This window comes from Neodiprion virginianus, chromosome 7, assembly GCF_021901495.1.
Source record: "Neodiprion virginianus isolate iyNeoVirg1 chromosome 7, iyNeoVirg1.1, whole genome shotgun sequence".
NCBI classification, from domain to species: domain Eukaryota; kingdom Metazoa; phylum Arthropoda; class Insecta; order Hymenoptera; family Diprionidae; genus Neodiprion; species Neodiprion virginianus.
Genome location: NC_060883.1, coordinates 8,128,671 through 8,153,740, shown reverse-complemented (window position 1 = coordinate 8,153,740; position 25,070 = coordinate 8,128,671). Strand labels below are relative to the sequence as shown.

Here is a 25,070-nt window from a genome sequence, read left to right as displayed (position 1 = left end):
ATTTCTATACACTATAGTGTACAAAAAAGCGAATGGCTTAATATGTACTTAAAAGTTTATTACAGACTGTTTGTCGATCTCAATTTGCGTTGTATATATGTATATTATTATACCTTAAGATAAAAATTGCATTTCGGTCATCCGAACGTTTGATTATCCGAACTAGGCTCGGTCCAAATTAATTCGGATAATCTAGGTTCTACTACATTTCTTTCGTTCTTCTTTCTTGTTGCAATAATTGTAATAGTATCAGCCGATATAAGATCCAATATAAGTCAATATCGTCTCAATTAATTGGCAATGTGATTCTCTGATTCCACGAAATAATATTTATCGCTTTCATTTACGTAAAGAAAAAAAAAAAATTTATCGTTACTTCTACGGAGCGGTGAATTATACAATTCCGGTGAATCGAAGGGTGTTCTGCCGAATCGATAATGCTCCTTTGGTACTATCAGGTGAAATAATATCGTAATATCAGTATGAAACTCTTTTTAATTTTACGAAATTATTTATCAACACAAACAAGAAATGAGAAATTTCTGTAAGTCGAATAAAGTTTTTTTGAAGTTGCAAGGAACTGAACAATTTTTTGAAGTTGTAGAATCACGTATTTGGATAGTTTTTAAATTTGCCTCAGTCTTGAAAATTTGTCTGGAATAATCGAAATTCTTTACGAAGATCTGTACGTCAGATGAAGAAGAAAAATGGAAACAATTTACCACATCGATTTAAGAAGAAAAACGTACATTGTAAAGTTTTTAAGATAGCATTTAGGTCTGGGTTTCAGGATTTGTATATCCGATCTGAGAATATTGAGAAAAAAAACACTGTTAAGTGGGATAAGAAATTGTTTGGCCGAGAAAAATAGAAGCTTGTTCGTATTTGGTGAGAAATTCTATTTTGGATAGGTGGAGTTCAATTATTATTTCAACGTGTAAATTAAATCTCGAAAAGACGATTTTTACACGCGTAACTTTTTTCAATGCGGTTATTACATACCAGTTGGATTACGCATGCGTTAAAAATAACCAAATTCGGGATAAATTTCAGGGTTTTTTCATTCAACGAATAATAAGAGGTTTGAAACAACTCGTTAAAGCCACATTGTAACCGGTAACGTATCTCCCAAAATCTCTGATTCAAGCTCGGAATTTCCACTGCGTAAAGTGACTACTTAACAAAAGAATCCCGTTCATAGTTTCATAGAGTCATCGTTAATTTTAAAATATATCTGGGAAATTCGATATTTTAGGATTTTAGAGTTAATCAAAAGTTGGTGTATTTGCATTTGTAATTGTTCTATTTTGTTCGTTTGAATTTTTGGAAGACAAAAAAAAAAAAGTGGCGAAAAATCAATCCGACATAAAAATAATCTAACCATCAAATTTCCCGTTAAAAATGCGAAATTGGCAAAAACCACCAAAATTTCCACTAAACAAGCCAAATTGCTTTAAAAATCGACAAATTTCCCGCCAACCGCTGAACAGGTAATTTATTCTCACCAAGAATTTTTTAAAATCTCCAGATTTAGCGGGAAAATCACCAAGTTTATAACAGTGGCGTTAAAATCGTCATTGCTGCATGACGATGAGTTTTTAAGGTATCGACGCATGCAGTCATACGTACGTATATTCTAGTTTTCGAAAGGCGGTCAAGCACATTGTGTAGGTCAGTTAATAGCATCACTTTCGCTTTGCGTTATTGTATGTACCTGTATTACTTAATCCAGGGGCACTTGCGTTCCTATGCGACGTAATTTTTTTTTCCAAATGGCAAAAAAGAAGCTTGCAAATCACGATGAAAGTAAAGAAAGAAACAAATCAACCAATGCATAATAATATTCGACATTTGCAGAGGGAGGAAGCAGGCCCCTTGGGACTGGTGGGACTAGACCCGTTCGTTCGTTTCGTCTTCATCTCGATGTTTCTCGATGTTAACTAATTTGCAAAAATGTATAAATCATCGCAGGGGAACAAGTTTCGTTGCCGTTTGAACGTGACGTAAAATTTTTATGCAGGTCAATTTAAACGAAAATCGGTTTTTGCTGTCTTTCGATAGAAAAAATTCAATGTTTGATCTGCTGTGACTAAACATTTTTTTTTCTCAATTGACGGGACACGTGTACAATAAAAAAAAATTATCTTCAGAGTTCACTGTGAGTATGATCCAATATTCCGTTACAAGACGTATACCTAATCTACTCCAATTTACATTCAGATAGCAAAGGTCAGTAAACCTGATGATTTAAGCATGACGATTTATGTATCAGACATTTGTAGGGGAATATATGTGTGTATATATATATTGTGTATTGATACTCACGATATCCTTCAGGTTTATTAGAAACCGCCTTACCTGAAACAACAAAGAGGAAAATATATTTAAGACGCATTTCTTGCCTGCGTTCAGTGAAAAAATTTACGAAACATTAACAGTCATCAATTATGTATACGGATTAAAAAGGTGAAGATGAACAGTGCCAGAGACTTTAAAATTTTCTTTTGATTAATGATTTATTATCTGTGTCTGAAAATCTGAATAATACACAAAGTTTGATCGAAAGCTGCCGAATTTTTCTCAACGTTAAAAAGAATTAAAAAATTTGTTTAAAATAAATTTTACAAGTACGATGTTATACATTTGAGCTAAAATAATAAGCCAAGTCGTGCTAAGTCGTTTAATTTTTTTTTATTTTTTTACAACGATGATAAGGTTTATGGACACATTTTAAGAAGTAAGACTCGCAGTAGCTCTCCAATCTTTCGGTGTTGACGTTCGCACAAAAAATCATTCCATCAGACGATTATCGATTCAACTTTCAATTTGACGCTTCTGCCAATTTTATTTCGGGTGAGAAAATTTTAATATATAATCCAAATAAAATCGTTTCGCCGGTTATTTTACATGGGTTTTGAAATTTTTTACCGGTGAATAAAGTTTCGCTGGTATTCTGTGTCGATCAGGAAAACAAGATTTTTTGTCATTTTCCTCAGGAAACGGGTAATCACGCTGTAATTCAAGCAGCGAGATTCGCGATCCAGTGAAAATAGCCCGCATAATTAGTTCACGATGTCGAGCAGCGTGGAGGCAATTTCCTGTTTGCAATTTAATGAAACGTGGGTAAAGTTATATGTATTTATAACCAGGCGTGTACATGTATTATTAATGCGTCACCATCATCGATATAATCGAGAAGAGATCACAACGTCGTTACTTCAAATGGATGGGATGGTCTGATAAGGCCATTGCTTGCTTTAATGCAAGTGAAATAGATGCAACAAGTTTTGTATAATAATTGGAGAAGCATCGACGATATACATACATACATATGTATATTGTGTATATTAGGGTGATTTGGAAATTTTTAATTTTTTTTCCTTCCAAACAGGTTCAAAAGTTTCATTTTGGTATACAAAGACACCAGTTAAAATTTAAGATTTTAATATTAATATTAAGGGGTGGCTCATCGCACTTTTCGATTTTCCATAAGAATAACATAGGAAAAATGTTGTTTGCTTCTTCTAGTCTTTATAACTATCTAACGAAGCGTCCTACAAAAACCCCAAAGGCATAGTTTTGTGGGAAATTGAATGCTCTACAAAAAAGCTCTTTTGTCAAAATTTCGTCAAACCAACTGTGTCAAAGTTACAGCCTGTCAAAAGTTGAGTTAAATATAATTTGACCTTTTTTGAGTATTACAGCGTAGCTACCGGTCTCATAAAAAAAGTGTGCATGAGTGTTTTTGTGAAGCGTACATTTTACTTTAAATAGATGATAACTAGTAATTAATTTTTGCAACAATGAAAAAATTGTACTCTTTAAAAAAATTTTTAGCAGAAATCTGCTCTGAAATTGGTTTTCTCGTTTTATTATTTTTGTTTAATGGTAAAAGATAGTTTTTTTTCATTGTTGCAAAAATGAATTATCAGTTACCATCTATTTAAAGTCGAGTGTATGCTTTACAAGAAAAACTCATGTACACTTTTTTATAAGACCGGTAGGTACGCTATAATATTCAAAAAAGGTCAAATTATAAGTAACTCAACTTTTGACAGGCTGTAACTTTGACACAGTTAGTTTTACGAAATTTTGACAAAAGAGCTTTTTTGTAGAGCATTCAATTTCCTACAAAATTATGTCTTCAGGGTTTCTGTACGACGCTTCGTTAGATAGTTATAAAAACTAGAAGAAGCAAACAACATTTTTTCTATGCTATTCTTATGGAAAATCGAAAAGTGCGATGAGCCACCCCTTAATATTAATATTAAAATCTTAAATTTTAACTGTTGTCTTTGTATACCTAAATGAAACTTTTGAACCTGTTTGGAAGGAAAAAGAAAATTTTTTTTCTGAATCACCCTGATGTATATACCTAAATAAATTAACTCATCTCTGCGAAATTTATATTATAATGTACGAAGCAATAAAAATCGAAAGTGTATTTTACTGATTTCAATAAATATTTCACCACCAAACGATTTTATTTCCAATTTCAGATTAGCCGATACTTTCGACATAAAATAAGCATTACGTATTTCAGTTGATCAGTTAGAAATACATTTGGATCCAGTTCAGTAATTCATAATCGAAAATTCACAATATTCAACCAATTATGCAGAATTATTCAATATTCTTTAGATTTACATTTCCCCATTCAGAATACAAAAATCTGACTGAATGAAAGATTTAGTGAGATTTGAACCCAATTCGACACTCGTAAGTATTTTTCGGATGGCGTTGCAGACGTCGGATCGGAACTGAAAAACGCAAGTTAAAACACCCGCCACATTGAATTTTGAAATTTGTTTTCTCAAGCTGCTAAAACATATTCGAGAAAGGATTGAAGTACGAAAAATAGTGAATTGAATAAAAAGAAAGAGGCAAAATCGCCTATCTAACAAGATTAACGGGAAGAGGCGCGACTCTGACGCCATCTACGAGCAATAACAATCATCAAAGACAAGGGAAGCTACTTAAAGACTCTTTATAGGTGCGGGAATACTAATTTCAATCATTTCAATAATACGGTGAATTCATGGCAAGATGAATATTTGACGAGATTCAATTCAACCTCGACACGAAAACAATCGGTACAGATAGAGAGAAGACTTTTTTAACTTTTGAATAGCCCGATTCAATCACGACCTTTAAGCACAGTCGTTCGCAAATTGTTCAACGAGCTCCTGATTTAAAAATGCATTCGTGCAATGTTATTACTGCGTAAAAGAGCACTTTTTGATGCCGTGCGTAAAATCATATTTTACGTGCTTGTTGCACAATATGGCCACTCCACTCGTAAGTAAACTCTCTCGTGTTGGTTAAGAACCTGGATATCTCTTCAAATATTGGCCATAGAGAGATGATTGAAGAAACGAATTTGTTTAAAATTTCATAAGCTTCCCAACTAGCGAATCCGTTATTGTTTTTTTTTTTTTTTTTTGTTTTCAACAGCTATAATTAACAATTTACTATGGAATAATTATTAATTTTCTCAGCTATTTCGTATATTACCGCTATAAATTCTTTAGTGGGGTGTCGATAGAATTGGACCATATACGCTTGGTTATCTGTTATATTTTCCGCGTAAAGTTCAATGAGTGTAAAACATGTGTATAGAAAATTTTAATTACAAGGTTGAAGTAAGTAACGTTATCATAATAAAATACTGCGGAAGTAATCACTATTTTTTTAATTTTATAATGATTTTGAAGGAACTAAGATTTCGAACTATGAGTTTGATCAGTTTTATCACAATTTACTGAATTTCAGATAGTTGCAAAATCGTAAAATAATGGTTTTTATCCAGCATCAATCGCAACGATGCAGTTACTCATTTCAATACGATTACTTCATTTTTCTGAGTTGTCAGTTGCCTGTCATATGATCGTAAAATATGTATGAATGAAATTACTTTACTTGTATTCGAAATTCATGAGATTTTGGAAACAGATACATGAATATATGAATAGACCCATTTCTGGAAATGAAAATTTATCCTGCATTATTAAGGTTGCACATTTTTGAGGTTACGCGATGAGAGCTGCAAGTTTGATGAATGATATTTTTCACCCATGTTCATGGCACGATGTATTATTTAAATCGTGATGTTGAGCGTTGGATAACAACTCTTAAAGCTCTCTTTTCTTCCGTTTTTCATCATTCGTTTCTACGCTATTTCTATTCGCGTAGTGAGAGTGACTGCGATAGACGATCTTGTTCAACGCTTATTCTAACCCTCCGAGGGTAACAAAAACCGGTAGCATAGTTTCTGCATCATGAATATGATGGGGTTTTTTTGGGCGGTAAGTTGGCATTAAAAATATAAATGAATGAAGCTCTGCATCGTGTTAAGTTTCAATGTGATTCTGCATCAAGCGTTCTTGTTAGCGGCATAGCAAAGTACGCGAAGGAAATGTCGAGCAAACACTGCGGCCCTCCACCATCACAGGATTGTTATATTTACCACGACATGTTTATGTTACAAATTTCCTACGAATTGATTGAAAATTCAAATTTCAATTATTCGTCGTAACACCAATAAGGTAATTATACAAAAATTAGAAGGAAAAAATCAGATATTATATTGAAGATCGTAATTTTGGCTTAAAAAAAGAATTATTCGTTTTATCAAAGGTATGAAAATCTATAAGATAAAAGTAGTGAAATATCTTCAAAAGCCCCTCGGGTGCAAAAAGTACACGCCAAGAAGACTAAAATGATGAATATTGAAAAAAAAATTTCTTTATCTGAAAAACCATGAAAATAGCCGCTCGCAAAAATAGTTGTTGATTGTATAAAAGACATTGACATCGATCCTTGTTGTCAAGTACATTACATAAACTTAAATTAATATACAAATTATAGACGCCCCTCTCCGTAAAGAGTGAAATGAACGTAAACAATTATGAATCAGCTGGGATAAATAGAAAAATTTTTAGTGCCTGGTACTTGGTTGGCCTGTTTTTTTTTAAACAAGTAAAAGATTCATTTACAGAGCTGCAACAGCCTAGCAGTCGATGAAATTTCATGTATAACGATATAATTATGCAATCCAATTTATCCTGTCATACATTTTTCCTCGGTCCAAAATTAAGCCCGCCAATTATCAGTCACCAAAATATTATTATTTCTACCCAACTAGTTTTTTGTATTCATTATATTTCTTTCAATTTTCACGGAAAAGGATGTCTATGAGTACATCAATTTATGTCTATATGATTTACTCAGCAACAAAGATTGATTTCGATATTTTTTATACACCAAACAAGGAGTTTTGTGGTTAGCTATTTTCACGGTTTTCAAGAAGAAGAAGAAGAGACTTTGCACATGTTCAATACTTGAATGTACTTGATGCAAGGTTTTCGCACCCGAGGTGCTTTTGAGGGTATAACATATTCAGAGAAACAGCCACCGACGCCGCGCAAAATAAGCTGCGAATTGGAGTGTCCACAAAACAGAATCGAGTTAATCGCCTCCATCTTAGCCACCATTTTGTGACGTACCGAAATCGCGGAAAGCTTGAAACACATGTAAGTGGGTAGAAACGTTAGTGTCAATAAGTAAACATATTACAAGCTAATATCGCAATATGTTTATTCTATAACATCAACGTTTCCACCTAAAAGTACTTATACCGAGACAACGTCTTGAAACATGAAAATCAACCGCGCATGCGCCACTAAATTCAATCTCATTGGTCGGCAAAATCTTCCCGCAGCGATATTCTTGTCCGCGATGCAGGCGGGCCAACGTACACAAAATGTGTACCTTTGAATTTTCAAACTAGCATAAGCATTAAATTCCGACCGTTCTTTGAAGAATTAACTTTCCGACCCGATAACAAATGCTTCCCAAACCTTTCCGAGTCACTGCCTCAGTTATTTGAGATTCTAACCTCGAAGATTCGTGTCAACCACATCCCCGCCAGAAACAGTTTTACGGCTGAAACTCTGGATGGCCAGCCGGCGCGAAGAGCCGATAAAACTCACGCATGCGCGGTCGACTTTCAAGTTTCAAGAGATCGTTCCGGTATGTGTTCAAAACTTCCCGAAATCTCGGTTCGTCAGAAAATGGCGGCCAAGATGGAGGCGATTGACTGGACTCTGTTTCGTGGGGACTCTACTGTGATGAGTGAGTGATTCAGCGACCACGGAAATGGAATTGACTCTTACTCTCCGGTTTCTGAGACTCTTCGTTTCTCGCTGCGTCTCGCATGGGAGGTAAAATGGGAGGAAGAGGAGGAGGAGGTCGTGACGTGGCAACCTGTGGCTTCCCACTCGGAGGTGGCTCTCGCCGTTCTGACTCGCCTCTTGGAAGATGCTGCGGATTTTTCTCGCCTGCAGCCGATCTCGACTCGCCGCCGCCTCGCGACTTGCAGTCTGCGAATACAAACGAGATTCACGCGTGTCAAATGATCGAAAATAACACTTGATATATACGCTACACATATGCATACAGTTCAAAATATGTACAATATCTACAAATTATTCCAAATTATACTCTAAGAATTATTAATACATACTGGAGGGGTGGGGTTGAAATTCCGAATTTGATAAGTTCCGAAAGCACCGAATTCTAAATTTTTTGTTGACGAAACTTGAAGTAACGAAATCAAACTTTGACGAAATATCAATGTTTCGGATAGTCCAAATCCCGACGCTCAAAGTTTTGAAAGTGCAAAGTTCCGAAACGGCATAACTCCGATGAGTCAAAGTTCTAAAAGTGCGAGAATGAGAAAATTTCAAAATCCGAAACGTCGATGTTTCAAATGATCGAAGATTTTAGTTCTTTGAATTTCTGGCTTGGTTAAATTTCACCATTTTGATACTTTCTCCGTTTCGAATTTCCGATTTGTATGCGTTCGGAATCCTGGTCATTCCGATTTTAAGTTTTTCTCATTTTTTATACCCACACGTTGAGTAAGCTATACTGTGTGAGTTTACTTTAATTCTAACTTCACTTTCGGAAATCTTGCTTTTCGGAACTTTGAGCCTTCGGTTTACGACCATTCGACATTTTGTTGTTCCGTCAAAGTTTGGTTTCTTTACTTCAAATTTTGCTGCCAAATGATTCAGAATTAATCTTTTTCATAGAGTAACTAATAAGAGAGGACAAGAACTGTTCCATAAGTTACAAGCATGCCTGACTTGCTTGGACCGACACGTATAATGAAATCATCACTTTCTATCTTCCCGGCCCTATTTCAGTCAGATTTTATTAGCAATTATAAATTTTTCAATTACCATAAGAGATTAACAGCGCAAATCAGATTTTTTCAAGTATATTCTATAAGAATAATTCCGAATGCAAAGAAATGTGTTGTAAATGAAAATAGTTACTTTTTGTATTGCCAACAAGAAATTTACGTATTGCACTCTCTTATTGATTGTAAATACTTTGAAGAAATGAGTGTGTCGTGAGAATTGAGTTCGTATGACGAAAGATATCGAAAGTTTTTTGATTCATTGAATGATAAGGATGAATTCAAATCAAGGAATCTAGCAATTCTACTATTATTATGCCCTGGGAAGAGAAAGTAGATCATCTAGATACGTATATTTACTTCGGCTCAAGAAATTGAATATACTAAAGCAATTAGTATAATTAGTACTGTATTTAAAGTTAATACTATGTAGAAAAAAAACAATTGAAATTTGAATTTGTAATAGAAATAAGAAAGATGCAAATTGCCAGAACTCTTCTTGCATAACGAGTGTAATTGTTGAACAATAATAAATGTGTATTCATTTTTTTACGTCACAGAGTCGAAGTTATAGTAGTGTAGGTATATTGTAGGTATTGGGTGTAAACCTAGTGGAAAAATGTACCGGAAGACGAAAATACTTTTCGTTAAATTATGAGAAAACGAATAAAATTATTACAAAATCGTTAGCATGCAAAAGTTGCAAGAAGATCTTCTATAGACATTTTATTCCCGGATGTTAATAAAAATTATGCTGCAATTATAAAATGAAACTTGTTAAATATCAACGTTTCATTTGAAATCGCTTCGGAATGATGAAAAATCGATTAGATTTCTTCGATTTTACTTGACGGTGGATCATTTCATTCCGAATTAGATTATGTTTTACGATCTCACTGGGATACTGTTTTTTATTACATCGGCGTTATAAAATATTTAATTTTGTAACATTGCGCCGACGTTGATTATGATCAATAAATGGAAATATCAAATTGAATTGTGTAAGAATTTTAGAAAGAAAAATAGTTATCCGAATGAAATGAGCCATCGCAGAAACGATTTCATTTTTCAACAATTTGGGAGGGATTGAAGTGAATCATCGATATTAAAACTTTCGTTTCTATATAATTCCAGTATTTCGTACTTTTACATTTAAAAAGAGATCGTCCCAACTTACGAATACCTTGATTTCATGATTTCTCGACGTGCGACTACTTGTAATAAAATTTGTACAATCCAAGTAAATATTTGAGAATGCAAGGAGGACAGAGTTGCACTATAACGTGCGGACTTATAACGAATGGTTTTATATTTATGGTCTCACATTCGTCTCGCTTGATAAATTTTTGCAATATATTCGGTACAGCGGTTATCGATATTACAACATTACGTGACAATGAATATGAACGCTTTTTTCAACACTTTCTTATGATACAACTGGAGAAAATAACGCAAGACGGAATAAAGTCTGTAAGAATTTCATATATATTACATATATATATATATATATGTAATACACGTACATAGAGTGGCCGGAGATCAGTTTGTTTTATGATGATTATATTCATAGTTGAAAAACTTTTCCCAACCGTAATTCACTTTCAAACTTTCTCGCGGCTAGAGCAAAGGCGTCGGCGTCGACCGACCGGAGCAATTAACAAAAATGAGGAAAACAAAAAGCGTCGCGGATCGTGTTACGCAACAAACGAAAGTGCACCGAAGGAGGGTGAAGAGTGAAAGAATAAAATAACAGGATCCACAGGGAGAAGATGGCACTAAAACTAATTAATTTATAACACGGACGTGCGAAAGTAATTCTCTTATCATCAATTCAAATGTGCGAGCGATACATAAATTTAAATTGAATTTTTCACTCACTTACGAACGTGGCAAGGATAAGTAGAAACTTTTGAATTAAGAAATAAATACTTTTTGTTTATTCGTTGGTATCAAATTTCTCGAAATTAATCCAAGGAATATATTTCGTGCAAAAAAAAAAATCCAGATACATTTATCAGAAATGGGATTTATATTATTATGCATCGTTTCTCAGACTGCAATAGAGGCGGATGGATAGGATGGATTATGGAAATTTAATTGAGAAAGTTCGAAACTACGCTGAACACGTACGCGTTGAAATTGAGGATATTAGTTTGCTTTCCTTCACTCGCTTGTGGGTTTGTGCAAATTTACGCTCTGTGTGTAAATAGAAATTGATATGCACCGTTTATCGTTGTATCGTTATCTATAAGTTGATTACTTGTCACCCACGGATTTCTAGATGAATTATACTAGAATAGCGTCGCTTAAGAGATTGAAACGCCTTGTTTTGGAAAATGGATCAAAGAATGGTGGAAATCGGTGTTGTTATCATTGTGAGGATTTCAAAAAATATATGCAGCTTAAATTCTGACGTAACAAGCTTCGAATTTGATTCACGTATGATTAAGGAGCTTTGCGAAATTCATATTATACACTATTTGGAGATAACTTCAAAGTTTGAAAAACAATTCTGTTGACCAGTTTCAACGATAATATGTTATATTCTACAAATTTGATGCATTTTAGAAAAATACTTTTCCATGGAATAATATATCCACACTGAGTATAATTTGAAAACTTTCATAAATTGAAAACAAGCTGACCAAATTTTTAATATATTTTTTTAGAACTAGAAACCAGATACTCCGAAACTAATATGTTTTTAAAGAATTGTTTCTCGCAGGTCGGGGTCAAAAAAAATCTTGCTCGATTTCGCCAAAAGTTTTGTTACGTATACAATATTGCATTTGTCGCAGTTTCATAAAATTGTTCACATTTTTTCAAAGATCGTTGATATGTTAGATAAGAAACAATAACGTAGCAGCTGGAGCAGACCAATTTTAAACAGCGACTCTTATCATATACAGTATGGACCCAAGTTTGCCGGAGAAAATAAAGTATCTCGAAATATTCAGAAATGAATATAAATTCGAAGAATAGTCAAGAAGAAAATAAATTCGAGAGATATACATATCATAGTAATGAAGATCGTAATTTTAAGTAGAATTCCAGGATTTTCAGAACCGTTCTACTGAAAAATATTTCACTTCTATAGTTATAAAAAATAAAGTTACAAAAATTTATTGAAATATCGTTACAATAGTGGATTGAATATTGTTGGAATTATGAAAAATTGTGCCAAAATTAACCATTTAGTGTGATTATGACTGTCATTCAGTTTCTTTGTTCAGTAAACTAGATTTTTTCAGTTAAACACAGGAATCTTCTGCTCCAGCAGCACCAAATTATCCCAATATTATAGTTAAAGAAGACATAATTTAAAAAAAAAAAAACGATAACCAGATTCAAACTAGATTTCTTCGTATATTTGCAAAACTCTTTTTCATTTTCTACCCACGGAATTCCGATATTTTATACAAGGCAAGCATGTTTTACACGATTTTTCGTGCTTGCGTTCGGTACGTCAGGTAACTGTTTTAGCGGTGATGAGAGTAACACCTTACAATTAGTTGATTTGTAGTCTGTTGTTTCGATTTCAAAGACAACGTTTTAGAGATTTTGCTATCAGCTTCGACATTTCGTCAGAGATCTTCTGATTTCCTTCAGATTCCAGCCTAAACGGCAATATTTCTTAATGCGAAAACAAATTTTTTATTTTCTCTGAACGGATTCTAATTTCCTTAGATGTAAAGAAATGTCTTTAGGGTTGGCAGCGGTGAGCGCATGCGCAGTCACAAACAAATCTGACATTGCGCAAACCTAACCTCAATTTCGTGCAAAAAAATACTATTACGATCATGATCAAGGGATGAAAAGAGTTCGGGACTGCGCGACCAACAACCTATAAACAACTAGAAATTTCCCTTGTTGAGGGCTTGTCGAATTTTTCCGGTTTTTCCGACGACAACGGGTAATTAATTAATTACCATCAGAGCGGATAAGCCGAGGTGCAGGTGAATAGCCGATCGGAGTGAATGGGATCAGTGGGTACAAGATCGAGGCTCATCAAGATTGTCCACGGCGAGTAAAGTTGACCTAGTCAGGCGCCCACGGGCTCGCGTAATCTAAAATTGATTCTCAACAGCTGCTCTGTAACGTGTATTCGTGTATCGTACGTGTTACTAACTTAACGAAGAGACACACGCAGCGTCGAGACGACTGACAGACGGGCGATAGAAGGTGAAATGAATTTAAAAAAAAATAAAAATCATACAAATGTATACGCGTTTCGTTGTGATCGCTGAAAAGTTTCAATGCCAATAAAAATAATATATGTCGCAGTACGTATTCAATTATATACATAGCTGATAGAATTTGTCGAGGACGTTGAACCGCGCGAATTCAAATGCGGTCGATTGACGTGATCCCGTATAATTCAGCAGATATTCGTCGTGAGAATAATTTAGAGAGGCGCAAATTTTTTGCACCCGGTTTCTGGTTAATTTTACGTGGAATCTTGTAGACATTTCATGTATGAGAAATTGTTTATTTTATTTTATAATGCGAGAAAGTCGTGCAACATATTTGGTTGAAGATAATGTCGTTTGATTGAAAGTAAAAAGGCTGGTAATAGGATAATTTTTGACGAACGTAAGTTAAATCCGGATGGTTTTGTTTGACAGAAGAATTTATTTCATAATAATTGAGAGAGTCGATAAAAGTTGGTTTTACGTAATTTTAACCGAGAATAGATTTTAATATCGCCTGACCAAGTGTAAAATAAATGTTACAAATCTACCGTGAAAATTTTGAGAAACTCGGAAGGTTCGCTTGTACATTTACTTTTTATGCTTTCAGAATACCACAGTTATCATATTTTGAATTCAATTTGCGAAATATTTGTTTATACAAAAATTACATTTGTCCTTAAATCCAAACTTCCTTCCACTACAAACCGACATATTATCTGCCAGAATAAATAAATTTGAATAGTACATTATGTCGGAATACGGAAAACGGCCGATTTTCGATGAGAATGAAATTTGCAGCGTGAGCAATGCTAAATACGAGGGTTTTTTTATTTTATTGTTATTATTTATTTTATTCGCGGAGAGTGAGGATAGTTTTTCCTTTTCATCAAATATCCGAATATATTCTCTCAGAGAATGTTCTGTAAGTGTATAAAATAAATACCAAAAATCAGGTGAATACCTGCAAATTATTTAATTTGTTTCTACGTCGAAATATTCAAACTAATGAAGTTGATCAGTTGTATAATTTGTACATCAGTTACGGTTTTATTTTTGACCTCGGTCTAAAATTTCGGCACCAAAAACAGATGTAGAGAAATGAAAAAATTGTCAACTGATTCGTCGCAACGAATAAAATGTTTCAATGAATTTAAAACTGTATTTGGCGTATGAAAAATATTGTCAAGTTTCGAATAAAAAATGAATATAAAAAATTGATCTTAGGCGAAGCAGGAAAGAATATGCATTAATAATAAATACGACCGCGGGTGCAAAATTTGTTGAAAAAAAAAATTCAATGCTATTAAATTTGGTAAAAACGTTTCGTGGTTATCAGCAACACCTGCAACAGCCAAAAAGGCTTGACTCTCACAGGCGAGTTAAGCCTAGCTTAGATGTTATCTGCTTTATCTATACCTCCGGTTTTAAAGATTGACATTTGGCTGGCCTCCTTTCTCCGTTGCCGTCCCCACGTGGTCGGCTTGTTTTTTATTTAAATTTTTTTATTTTATTTTTTTTTCATCACTCGTCAATCCGTCAGTTCCTAACTTTGTTCCTGGATAGTAAGCTAGCCATCATATTCATCCGTGTGCGAGAAAGTAAGTATCGTTCCGAATTATAGCGTTAGACGTGGACTAATCATCTGCGTATAATGTTCAAGGGACGATATTTAGTAGCCTCAACTTCCAAGAAATTAATTGTGAGAAAAATAGGGGTAGGAATGTTTTTTATTTTTTTTTTTTTTTTTATTTTTATTTTTTTAATAATAAAAAACAATTAAACGCCGTAGAGAAATCGAATCGATATAAAAGAAATCTGACTGATATACAAAAGATAAAAAAAGATGTAAAAAAGGTGACAGCAGCTGCGATGGCGATAATTATACTCATTGTCAACTGAACGTAATTGTATTAGGATATTAAGCGTGAAGGACCCTGTTTTTAATTTCCCTTGTATTGATTGGTTATTCTGTGACTGTATGTTTAGCTGCAGGCAAGACTAGAGCTAGGCTATTTATTAAATTATTTGGTCTTTTAAGCTGTAACCTTCAGAACGTAACGAAAAAAATGATTTAATCAAAAACATCACAACATCAATGTTTTAACAGTGAAGCTAATGTTGATTGAAATAAACAGTGTTGTAAGAATCCATTTGTTACACAGATGTAGTCTAGAAAAATATCAACTTAAATTCAAAAAATTTTGTAATAGCTGACGATTTTTGACACATCATTTTTGTAACTATAACAAGCTATGGAAAAAATTATCTTAAGAATTCGTAAACTGTTCATTTGCCAGTAAAGCATGTATGGATCAATAAGTTTTCGCAAGAGGAACAAGAAATTGTGAAGAGATTAATGAACGGAATTTTTTAAAATTCAATCCCAGTTTCTGAAACTTTGTTTAACGTTTTTCTTTTTGTATAATTTTGAAAACGGGTCTAGAACCCCGAATTTAATTTTCCAGTGGCGGGTAGTAAACATTCCTCAACTATTTACACCTTTTACCGTAACCGAAAAATATAGTTCTCGATACGAAACGAATATACGTTGTTTAGTTGTACCAAAAAAATTAATAATATGCTACAACGTTTTTTTTTTTTTTTGTTATGGTCATTGACTCTATATTTCTTTGTAGTATTGCAGAATGTAGTATTGCTTACTACAATCAGACCAAGTAGTTACTTTCCCCAATTTTTTTTGTACTTAAATTAATGTTCAAGCCGCTATCAGAAATAGAATAATGTTACAACAATTTTCCAGTCTCCCTAAAAAGTAACCCCGAATCCGCGGCACCTTCACTTACCAACTGAGTCACCCGACGACAGCGCCAAATCGACCGTATTTGTCCCAACCGACGGACATTTTCTGCTGTCTACGCCAATGACTCATGTCACCCAATCATAGGCTTCCATGGTTACGCCATGTCACGAAATTAACCGATCGTTTGAGTAATCATCAATTGAGTAAATAACGGTTTACTCGGTGTTTCTGAAACTATTATAAAAACTTCACTTTTCCTACACCGGGGGGAAGTCTTTTTTCGGTACAAATATTTGTTTTTTCGGAAAAATGATGATAAATAACGGCCAAGTGACGCGTCAACTTTAGTGCTAGTCCCGTCGATGGGGACAAATTTGGCCACTCGCGGCGCCACTCGTACTCGCGCTCGGTCTCTATACCATCATACGAGAGCGGATGAATTTCACCTGGTGTTTGCACAGCATAAAACGAACGCAGAGTCAGAATCGTCGTCCTACGACGGCAAGCATGACGATGTGACGTCTTGTACTTACTTCGACTCGCACTTAACTGTGACCTGGTTTCCGCAGCTGATTTGTTGAACTTAGTAATATCTGGGCAACGCGTGCGCGCTTCGAGCTCAACTCACAATAAATAACGTTATTCCACATTTACTCGATTTGAGCTTCACCACGGGTTTCAGATATACATGTGCGTATAGTTATATATGTTTATTACTGTTCTATAAAGTTGTTAGAACTCTTCTGCAGTAGCAGCAACAACGGTAGTCAGATAAACCTGGTATTATTCGGCTAGCGAATAATTGCCGAAGTAAAAATTGTGTCCGAAAACTTGAAAATAAAATAAAATAGAAAAATAAAAATAAAAAAAAACTATTCATATCCCGAATTTGCAAATATTTTCAGGAATATCTGCACAGTGCGAATGTTTCTACTGAAAAAGAATGACACTGCAATGTAGTTGGATTATAGTTAGGACAAAAACGTCGTATTGAAATTCTTGTTGATGTTCCTGAAACATGTTGTTAAGAATATTGAAAAGAACATTCGGATTGTACTCAAATTAGCAGATGGAGCACTGTCGAAATAATAGAGATTATCTCTATACTTGGACAAAGATATTTTTATAGATAGACCTAGATTAGTCAAGTTTCCGGGTACGGAAAAAATTTTGTTAGCATGTGAATTGTTCAGTTTGACAATTCTTTTGTTTTTTTTCGTCATAATTACCGTTTATCCTTGTACAATACAGAGGATTTTTTCTGAGAAGTTTAAGACCCGTAATTTCATACACTTATTCAAATTGTGCAAAAAGTAAATTTGCGAAAAATCGAATCCAAAATTTCATGAAAAATGAAGATTTCTTGATACTTCTATAGCCATCATCATTCGCTGATCAATTCATGAATACAAAGCCTAAGATCTGTTTTTAAACATTGCATTCTAAGATTTTACCAGCTTGAAGAATTCAAACGAATGATTACATAGGATTTTGGCAATTTCAAGAATTTTTGTATGAGCTAAGATTTCAGTATTTTTTATGCATTAAAAAGATTCCTAGATATTCCGTGCGATTTTGCAAACATTCGCAATGTTTCAAAAAAGATTCACGTTAATCAGTTTCTACATGCTTTCGTGGCGCTTTTCATTCGATTTCGTGAAAAGTGAGAAAAATGAATGCGGTTTCCGAAGAGTTTTGAAGGTTTGAAAAACAGACGATTTTGTAATTAACGGAAAATCTCTACAAGGTTTTTTAAACAATTCAAAATCTCGCTCAATTTTTTCAAAACTTGGTATGTTTCTGAAATCTATTGAAATTTTGTAAAATCATCAAACCACGATTCGATTTCACAAAATCTTTAAGATATCATGTGATCATCAAAATAACATAAAAAATTTCTCAAATTTCTTTGATGAAATGGATAATCAATCAAAATCATTTCAAAATTCTTAAAATGTTATGAGATCATTCAGAATTCCGTATAATAAATAATTGTTTGAATTTTTTTTTTTTCTTAATTTCATGGAATCTCGCGAAATATCACGAAATTTTTTCACAAGGTGCACAATCTTTCGAAAGTCTTGATAATTTGAACCCTGTCAATCTAGCAATTAATTTTTTTTCTTTTCGGCACAGAAGTAAGAAAAAAAATTCAGGGTTTCGCAGGGAATATGAAAAAGAAAAATGACAAAAAAGAAATAAATAAAAAAATTAAAAAAAAAATAAAGGGTGCCACTGTAACAGCTTCTGTGACTGAAAGGGCTGGTAATCGAATATGTTATAGCAGTGACGTGAAATTTTGTGAAATCTCATCGTATGATACTTGAAATTCACCGAAAGCCTGCAAAATGACGTAAAATGTTAGAAAATCGGCAGAAATCTGATGTGATAAAAAATTAAACGGCTATAATATATCTATAATAATTCGGCCGGATAAAAAGATTTTCTCACAGCATGTTATACATGTTTACGTATGTATATAATATGTATACCGCATATTATATATGTATAAGTGGCGGCAAATCGTAGAAAAGGAGAAAGAAGGCCGCGGGAGCTGTTGGGAAAAGAAAACGGGGAAGTTGAAGAGCGGCGAGTTCCTGGGAGCGGATTTATTACACCGAGAATAAATCAGACGCGTGTTTCACGAAGGCGTGTATACTCAGTCGCTGCGTGTGTAGGTATAACCTATTCCGGGTTTAACAAGGCGCATAGCGGCCAGAAAAGCGATTCCTGCTCCGCGTGTAAAAGTCTGCGTAGAGGCAACGCAACGGTGCGTGCGTCCCCGTTATTTTGGCGGTGAAAGTGAAAGTCACATGGCCCGATCCGGTCGGCTTCGACTGACACTTACATTTCCACTTTACTTCCTAGGGCTAGGCCAACCAAGAAATGCCGAACCCCCGCCGGCCGTTTTGCTTTATGTTGTTTTTATGTACCTCCTACGTGTGTCGCTCTGATCGAGCCGTACACTGAGAAAAATCTCATTTCTCACAGTAACTGGGAAAATTCAGTGAAACAGGTATCGTTAGAAAAAAACAAATTGTTTGAATATTGTTGGAACTACGGAAAACGAGGTACGCGTAACCATTTTGCGCTATTTTCAATCCTTTTTTGGTTATTGCAACGCAAAATCGGTTTCTGAGGTTTACTCTACTTTTTTAGCTGAACAAGGCTTTCACGTCAATTTATTCTTGCACGAGCATTAAATTTTCGCAACAGTTGCAAGAAAATCTAGCAACAGTGATCGTAATGAGAAAGAATAGTAACGGATTCTAGACTTTCCGGTGACAGCTAGAAAACTAATTTTCATTTTGTACGTGGAACTATATTTTTAGATTGTGGTAAAAAATGAAAATAATTAAGGACTGAGCGGTAACCGGAACTAAAAATTTCTCTCGGTGTAAGCCGTAAATTTGAGATTCAGATTGTTCTCCTCCCCCCATCTCCATTTTATTCTCTTTATTTTTACTACCGACACAAGTTTTTTTTTTCTTTTTGCCTCAACACTCGCGCTTTTTAGACAAATTTTTGGAGATCGGTGACCCGAGAATCGAGGATTCTTACTAATTTTAATACGAGTATAAATGCGAAATTATTTTATTCGAAAGCTGCTGGGATCTCGACGACGAATGTGAAAATAAAAAGTTCTGGAATTATACAAACAGTCGCTTGGATAACGATCCGTCGTTAAAATCGAGTCAAAAATTAAAAAAAAAATTGTGTAGATTCGTTCGATTTTAACTTCACGATGGTTAATTTCATTCGGAAGACTGTTTTTTACGAATTGATTGTAATATATTTATTTTTTTTTTTTGTTTGTTTCATGGCTTCGTTGAATGTTTATTGCAGAATATTGTGCCGATTTTGATTATGATCAACAAATCATATTAGCAATTTAGGAAATAGCATTAAGTCGACTTTCTGAAAACAAAATAAAAATCTATACAATGACTTCGTAGACAGTCTTCTGAAAAAAAACTAGAGGTCGTAGAGTAAAATCGAACAAATCTGCTTGACTTTTGCCATTCCGAAGCGGTTTCAAACGAATTAAGCATCGATACTCGAACTGGTGTTTGTAATTCTGACATTTTCTATTTTGTTATTCTTAAAGAGATCTTTCTTAGCTTACGAATGTATAATAATAATTCGATAAACACTCGAAGCACGACTATCTCGTAATAAGGTTAACTAAAACTATCGATTTTCAGTCAACCACCTTCTGAGTAAGTGAAAAACGAGCGTTTTCAAAATATAAATAAAAAGTTAGAGAGAATGACAATTTGGAAAAAAGAAAAAAATACAATCGTGATGTAAAAATCAAACAGAGCCTGATTCTTTTGCCTAATAATTATTACAATATGTATGTATATTATTCCTCGCGGAGAAAAAGAAACGCGGCGCAAAAATTTTCACTCATTCACACTACGCTGGGAATTGTTTCTGTAAATGTTGTATTTTTCATTACCATTCGACAAAAGTGGCACGTTTCCAAAGACATGTTTAAGTAAAAAAATAGCATTTTTCTAAGCTCTTGTTTCGTTTCTTTTTCTCCATTTCTGAATCCCTTTAACCGTAAAAGGGGTGAAATAGAATAGCCAAGTTGATTATTTCTGTGTAATTGAAGGAGCATATTTGAATCCCAAGTTCCAGTCGATTTCTGAAAATAAATAATGGAGGTCGACAACGCAACGACGAACAGGATCCACACTCGGGGAAATAATGGATCCTGATTCGAGTTTTATGACCGGAATCAACCGACGAGAGAGTCCTTCAACCGGTTTAGCGATCGGCCGGTGAAACGGTACACCTACTACCACCATGTAGACGCGGCCCATTTAAATCTGGGTGAGCGCAAATATCGTCGAATTATGTTGAAAAGTGTATTTCAGAACCGGATCAACGACGAAGAAGTCAAGGCAAGAAGAAAATAAACTGATACATAGAAGAAAAACGTTGCGCGACAACTTCTTTTCTTCTCCACTATCGACTTCCAAGAATACGTGTTCAAAAATTCTTTGCCCGATGTTCGAGTGGCGGAATTAAAAAGGAATTATAAAGTTGAAAAAATGAAACCGTTCAAGAAATCTCTAGTGAAGTTACCTTTGTCAATGATAGTGATCGCCAAAAAAGCAAATTCAAATAACATAATTTAAGATACTATATCAATAATTCGAAAAAAACTTTCATAATTAGAATTTTCAAAATTATTAATGTGTGGTATTTGGAATGTGATTCTTACGTGTTTCAGCTCGGTTTGCACACTGATCAGAACCCGAGATATTGTGTGAAAAGCATTAAAAAAATTGTACTACTTGTAAAATTGTGTTCAGATGATCTTTATGGTAGGAAAAGTAAGCTCTTGGGGTTGTGGAGTTGACGTTTAAGTTTGATATAAAAATGACGTTTGGATATAAAATTGTGAATCAAGGGAAGTTGAGGTGACGAGTAAACTAATTACAAAAAATTGACTAATTTGAAAATCTATAGTTTTTAATCAAAGTTGATTCCACATCGAAAAATTTTTGGGGAGCAAAATTTGTGCTGTAAAGATCTTTCCTTGTCATTCGAATGTAGGTTTTTTTTCGACGAACAAAAATCATGCGCATAGTTTCGATCAATCACCTTAGTTTCAAAATAAACATTTCCCTAATTCGTAAATAATTTGGTGAATTTTTTCTTCTTAGTTTCCCAGATTCGAACGACAAAAAATAGTTCATCGAAGATACGAGATATTTCAAGGATCGATCGGGCCATTATTGTGGAAAAATTCTCAAGTTACAAAATTTTTTTTATTCCAAACCTTCCGTGATGCGAATGAACTTTTTTTTAAGATACTGGTCCGTTTTGAATTATGTTGATTTTCTCGAGACTCTTGAGAGTATCTGTACTTGTTCACTTAAATGATAGAAATGTTCTTTGAAGTAACGAGGAATCAATCGAGATAACTAAAATCATTAGAAATTATCGCGAATCAGTCGAAATCACAAGTTTGCGGTACATGCACAAATACATTAACATTCCAGCGATTTTTACCTTATCGCGTGATTTCCGTTGATTTTAGTTTATTGATTTATTTATTTTGATTCCCAATTATTTTCCGCTGTTCCAGGTGATTTCTAGCGATTTCTCATTATTGCCTGTGGTTGTATTTAATCCGGAAATCACCTAAAACGCTCAGAAATCACTGAAAATCAATAAAAATCACACGATCAGATAGAAATACCTTGAAATCAGTGTTAGAGGTTGTATAATTTTGTGAACAATTTTACTCTCTTCCTAATGTTCGAGCCAGACGGTCCGAGTAACTCAATTGCAACATGTGAGTGCGTGAAAAAACTTTAGAAAGATCAGAAAATAAAAGTCACAATACCGACCTCTTAAAGACGCAAAAATGTACTTTTATGTAATTTTCTCAATGTCGAAGGTAAAATTATTGAGGAGTCGACATGTAGAAAAGTAAAGTACAGAAAACCAAAATACAAAATTATCAAAATTCTGCTAAATTCTTATTCATTCTGAATATTTTCAATCATGGATTTGCAACTCTTTGACTATTCTACATTTCGACTCCTTGATATGTCAACTCTACACACTTCATAAATCATATGAAACAGATTTTCGCCTATTTGAAAATTCGATAATGTAACCCATTTATCTTCTGATCTCTTCACACATTTTTCACCCCCCTCCACGATCTGTGATTCACGCATCGCCAATCCACGACCATATTTCCTCATGACGTCTGCAATTTAGCCTTTCAGACACAGTGGAATGCTCAGCGTTCCACCTCAAAAATTTCTTCGAAGAACAGTTATTTAGATGAGAATATCTCAGGCTCGAATCATTGAGTCGGTAATAATACTAACCCACTCTTTCGGAAGGATGCATAAATTCTGCCTTTAGAATCGTGTTCAGCGACCCCAAAAGCCCCCGAGTATCAAATTTCGCCCAGAATCATTGCATATTGATAGTTTTTTCAGTTTTGAATCAGCCATATTGTATCCGCCGTCTTGGATTTACGAATTATTAAATTCTGACTTCAGATTCGTGTTCAGCGCTCCCCCAAAAATCTCCGAGTAACCAGTTTTGGCCAGAACCATCGAAATTTGCTAGTTTTTCGATTTTACATCCGCCATATTGGATTTAGAAATGATCAAATTCTCACTTCAGATTCGTGATCAGCGACCTCAAAATCCCCCGAATAACAAAATTCAGGTCAAAATGTTAATTTGAAAAATGTGTGACCGAAGAGGTTAATCAGCTCATTCCATTGTCCCGATTTGAAATTTTACAATCCGTTTAATATTCCTTCTTTCGTTCCCTTTTGATCTCCGACACGAGCGGTCTGCGAGTCTGGCGTGTTCGGTTCGTGCAGCAACCCGGAAGGCAACCAGTCTTCCGACACACGACGAGCGCAGAGAAAGTTATCCTCCCTCTCCTCCTTCACGCGTCCCGAGTTCGCGGTTGGGTGCAGGAACAAACATGTCAACTTTGACTAGGTTCTCGATCCCGAGTGGCTCTTGAAGCCTGTCTAATCTCGATAATAATCAGAGAAGGAAGAGAAAGAGAAGCGCCGAAAAACCGAGTGAATTTCCTTCATCGAGGAGAACGAAGAATGCCCGGATCGCTTCCACCGACAATTAAAGGTTATGTATTATAGTACGCCTACCGTTACCGACCGAGCAATCGCCCAGCTGATCGTGAGAGCATCTTTTATTTACTAAATTATTATAATTCCTAGTTCTCGTCCAGCGATCTCAATATTGAGTGAAAACAGTCTCACGATGGATCATTTTACTCCTCGTTCTTGCCGGAATTGCGCAAAGTATCTCAGCTATGCACTTTTACGGCCCCTGAAATGCAGGGAATGTGGAAATAGTAACACGCGTCAAAAAAACTACACTTTTTTTTACGATTTTTGGTATATGAGTAACTTTCCTGAATATCGCTATAAAAGAGCGATGCACCGTAGAAATTCGAACCCTTTCCGTCTGTTCGTTTATTCAACGATTATTATAGGAAGAAAAACGTGCGTTTGCTCGGTCGGTAAAAGGTAGAAGTACTACATGTCTTTGACGTTCCACCCTGTGGTTATCTCTTTGTTTTTTGGCTCACAATCAGTACGTGAATCAGCTGTGACTAACATGGAAAGCGGTGTTGGATAATGAAGTTCACTTACACTTTTAGCTGCACGCAGAATTTAGCGAAGAAAACTTGATTTTTCCCGTCATTAGAGCTAACTTGTGTTTGATTTTTGCTTTTTTTTGAACACAGATTGAGTTTCCTATGCCACTGCGAGGTTTCGAATCTTGAAATAAGCCGTTTATGGTTTCAAGTCCATTATTCTTTAATTGCAGTTTATCCGTAACCTTAAGCATCGGTGGTATAAGAAATTTTTGTCATTAAAATTTCGTATGTTCATAACGAGTCAGAGTCAGTTGCGTTTCTATGGAGTTTTTGAAGACATGACCAACTGAAATTGAAAATTAATAAGAAATCGATCGAGGAGAAGTAGAAAATGACCATTGTGTGTCCACTTCTTAACGTGCGTTTTTGTTTCGGACAAATGGAAGAAGTGGGGAAAAGTCTTTTTAAAATCTCAATGCCGTGCATACGATGAATAATTATGTCGAACAAGTTTTGTTATTGAGATGAAGAAGTAAAAGAAAAACGAAGAAGAACAGCCAGGTTGAAAAAGAAAAGGAGTCGTAACAATAAATTAAAACCGTACAATACAATAATGTGAAAAACAGAGAAAAAAAAAATCAAGACTATCATGGAAAGGAAGCACAGCTGACAGAATACGAACCAAGGAAGCAATTTATGGCAATTTAGCAATTAAGCATAAAGGAAAGTGAAGCGAAATGTGCATTTGCTGCACCGATTGTAATACCTGCATTCAACTGTCTACGGA

At 34.7% G+C, this 25,070-nt stretch overlaps 1 protein-coding gene across 22 annotated transcripts in view; it reads right to left on the bottom strand.

Annotated features, from left to right (window-relative positions):
- The window catches only part of LOC124309592 (thyrotroph embryonic factor), a 223,562-nt gene that overhangs the window by 36,191 nt on the left and 162,301 nt on the right, over positions 1-25,070 (bottom strand). For 10 of the 22 annotated variants that reach the window (XM_046773361.1, XM_046773365.1, XM_046773350.1 and 7 more), the window contains one exon: positions 8,310-8,381. The exons of 6 other annotated variants lie outside the window; for them this stretch is intronic. In XM_046773361.1, the coding sequence (XP_046629317.1) occupies positions 8,310-8,381 (72 nt within the window). 6 more of the 22 variants (XM_046773362.1, XM_046773363.1, XM_046773368.1 and 3 more) reach the window with 3 other exon arrangements.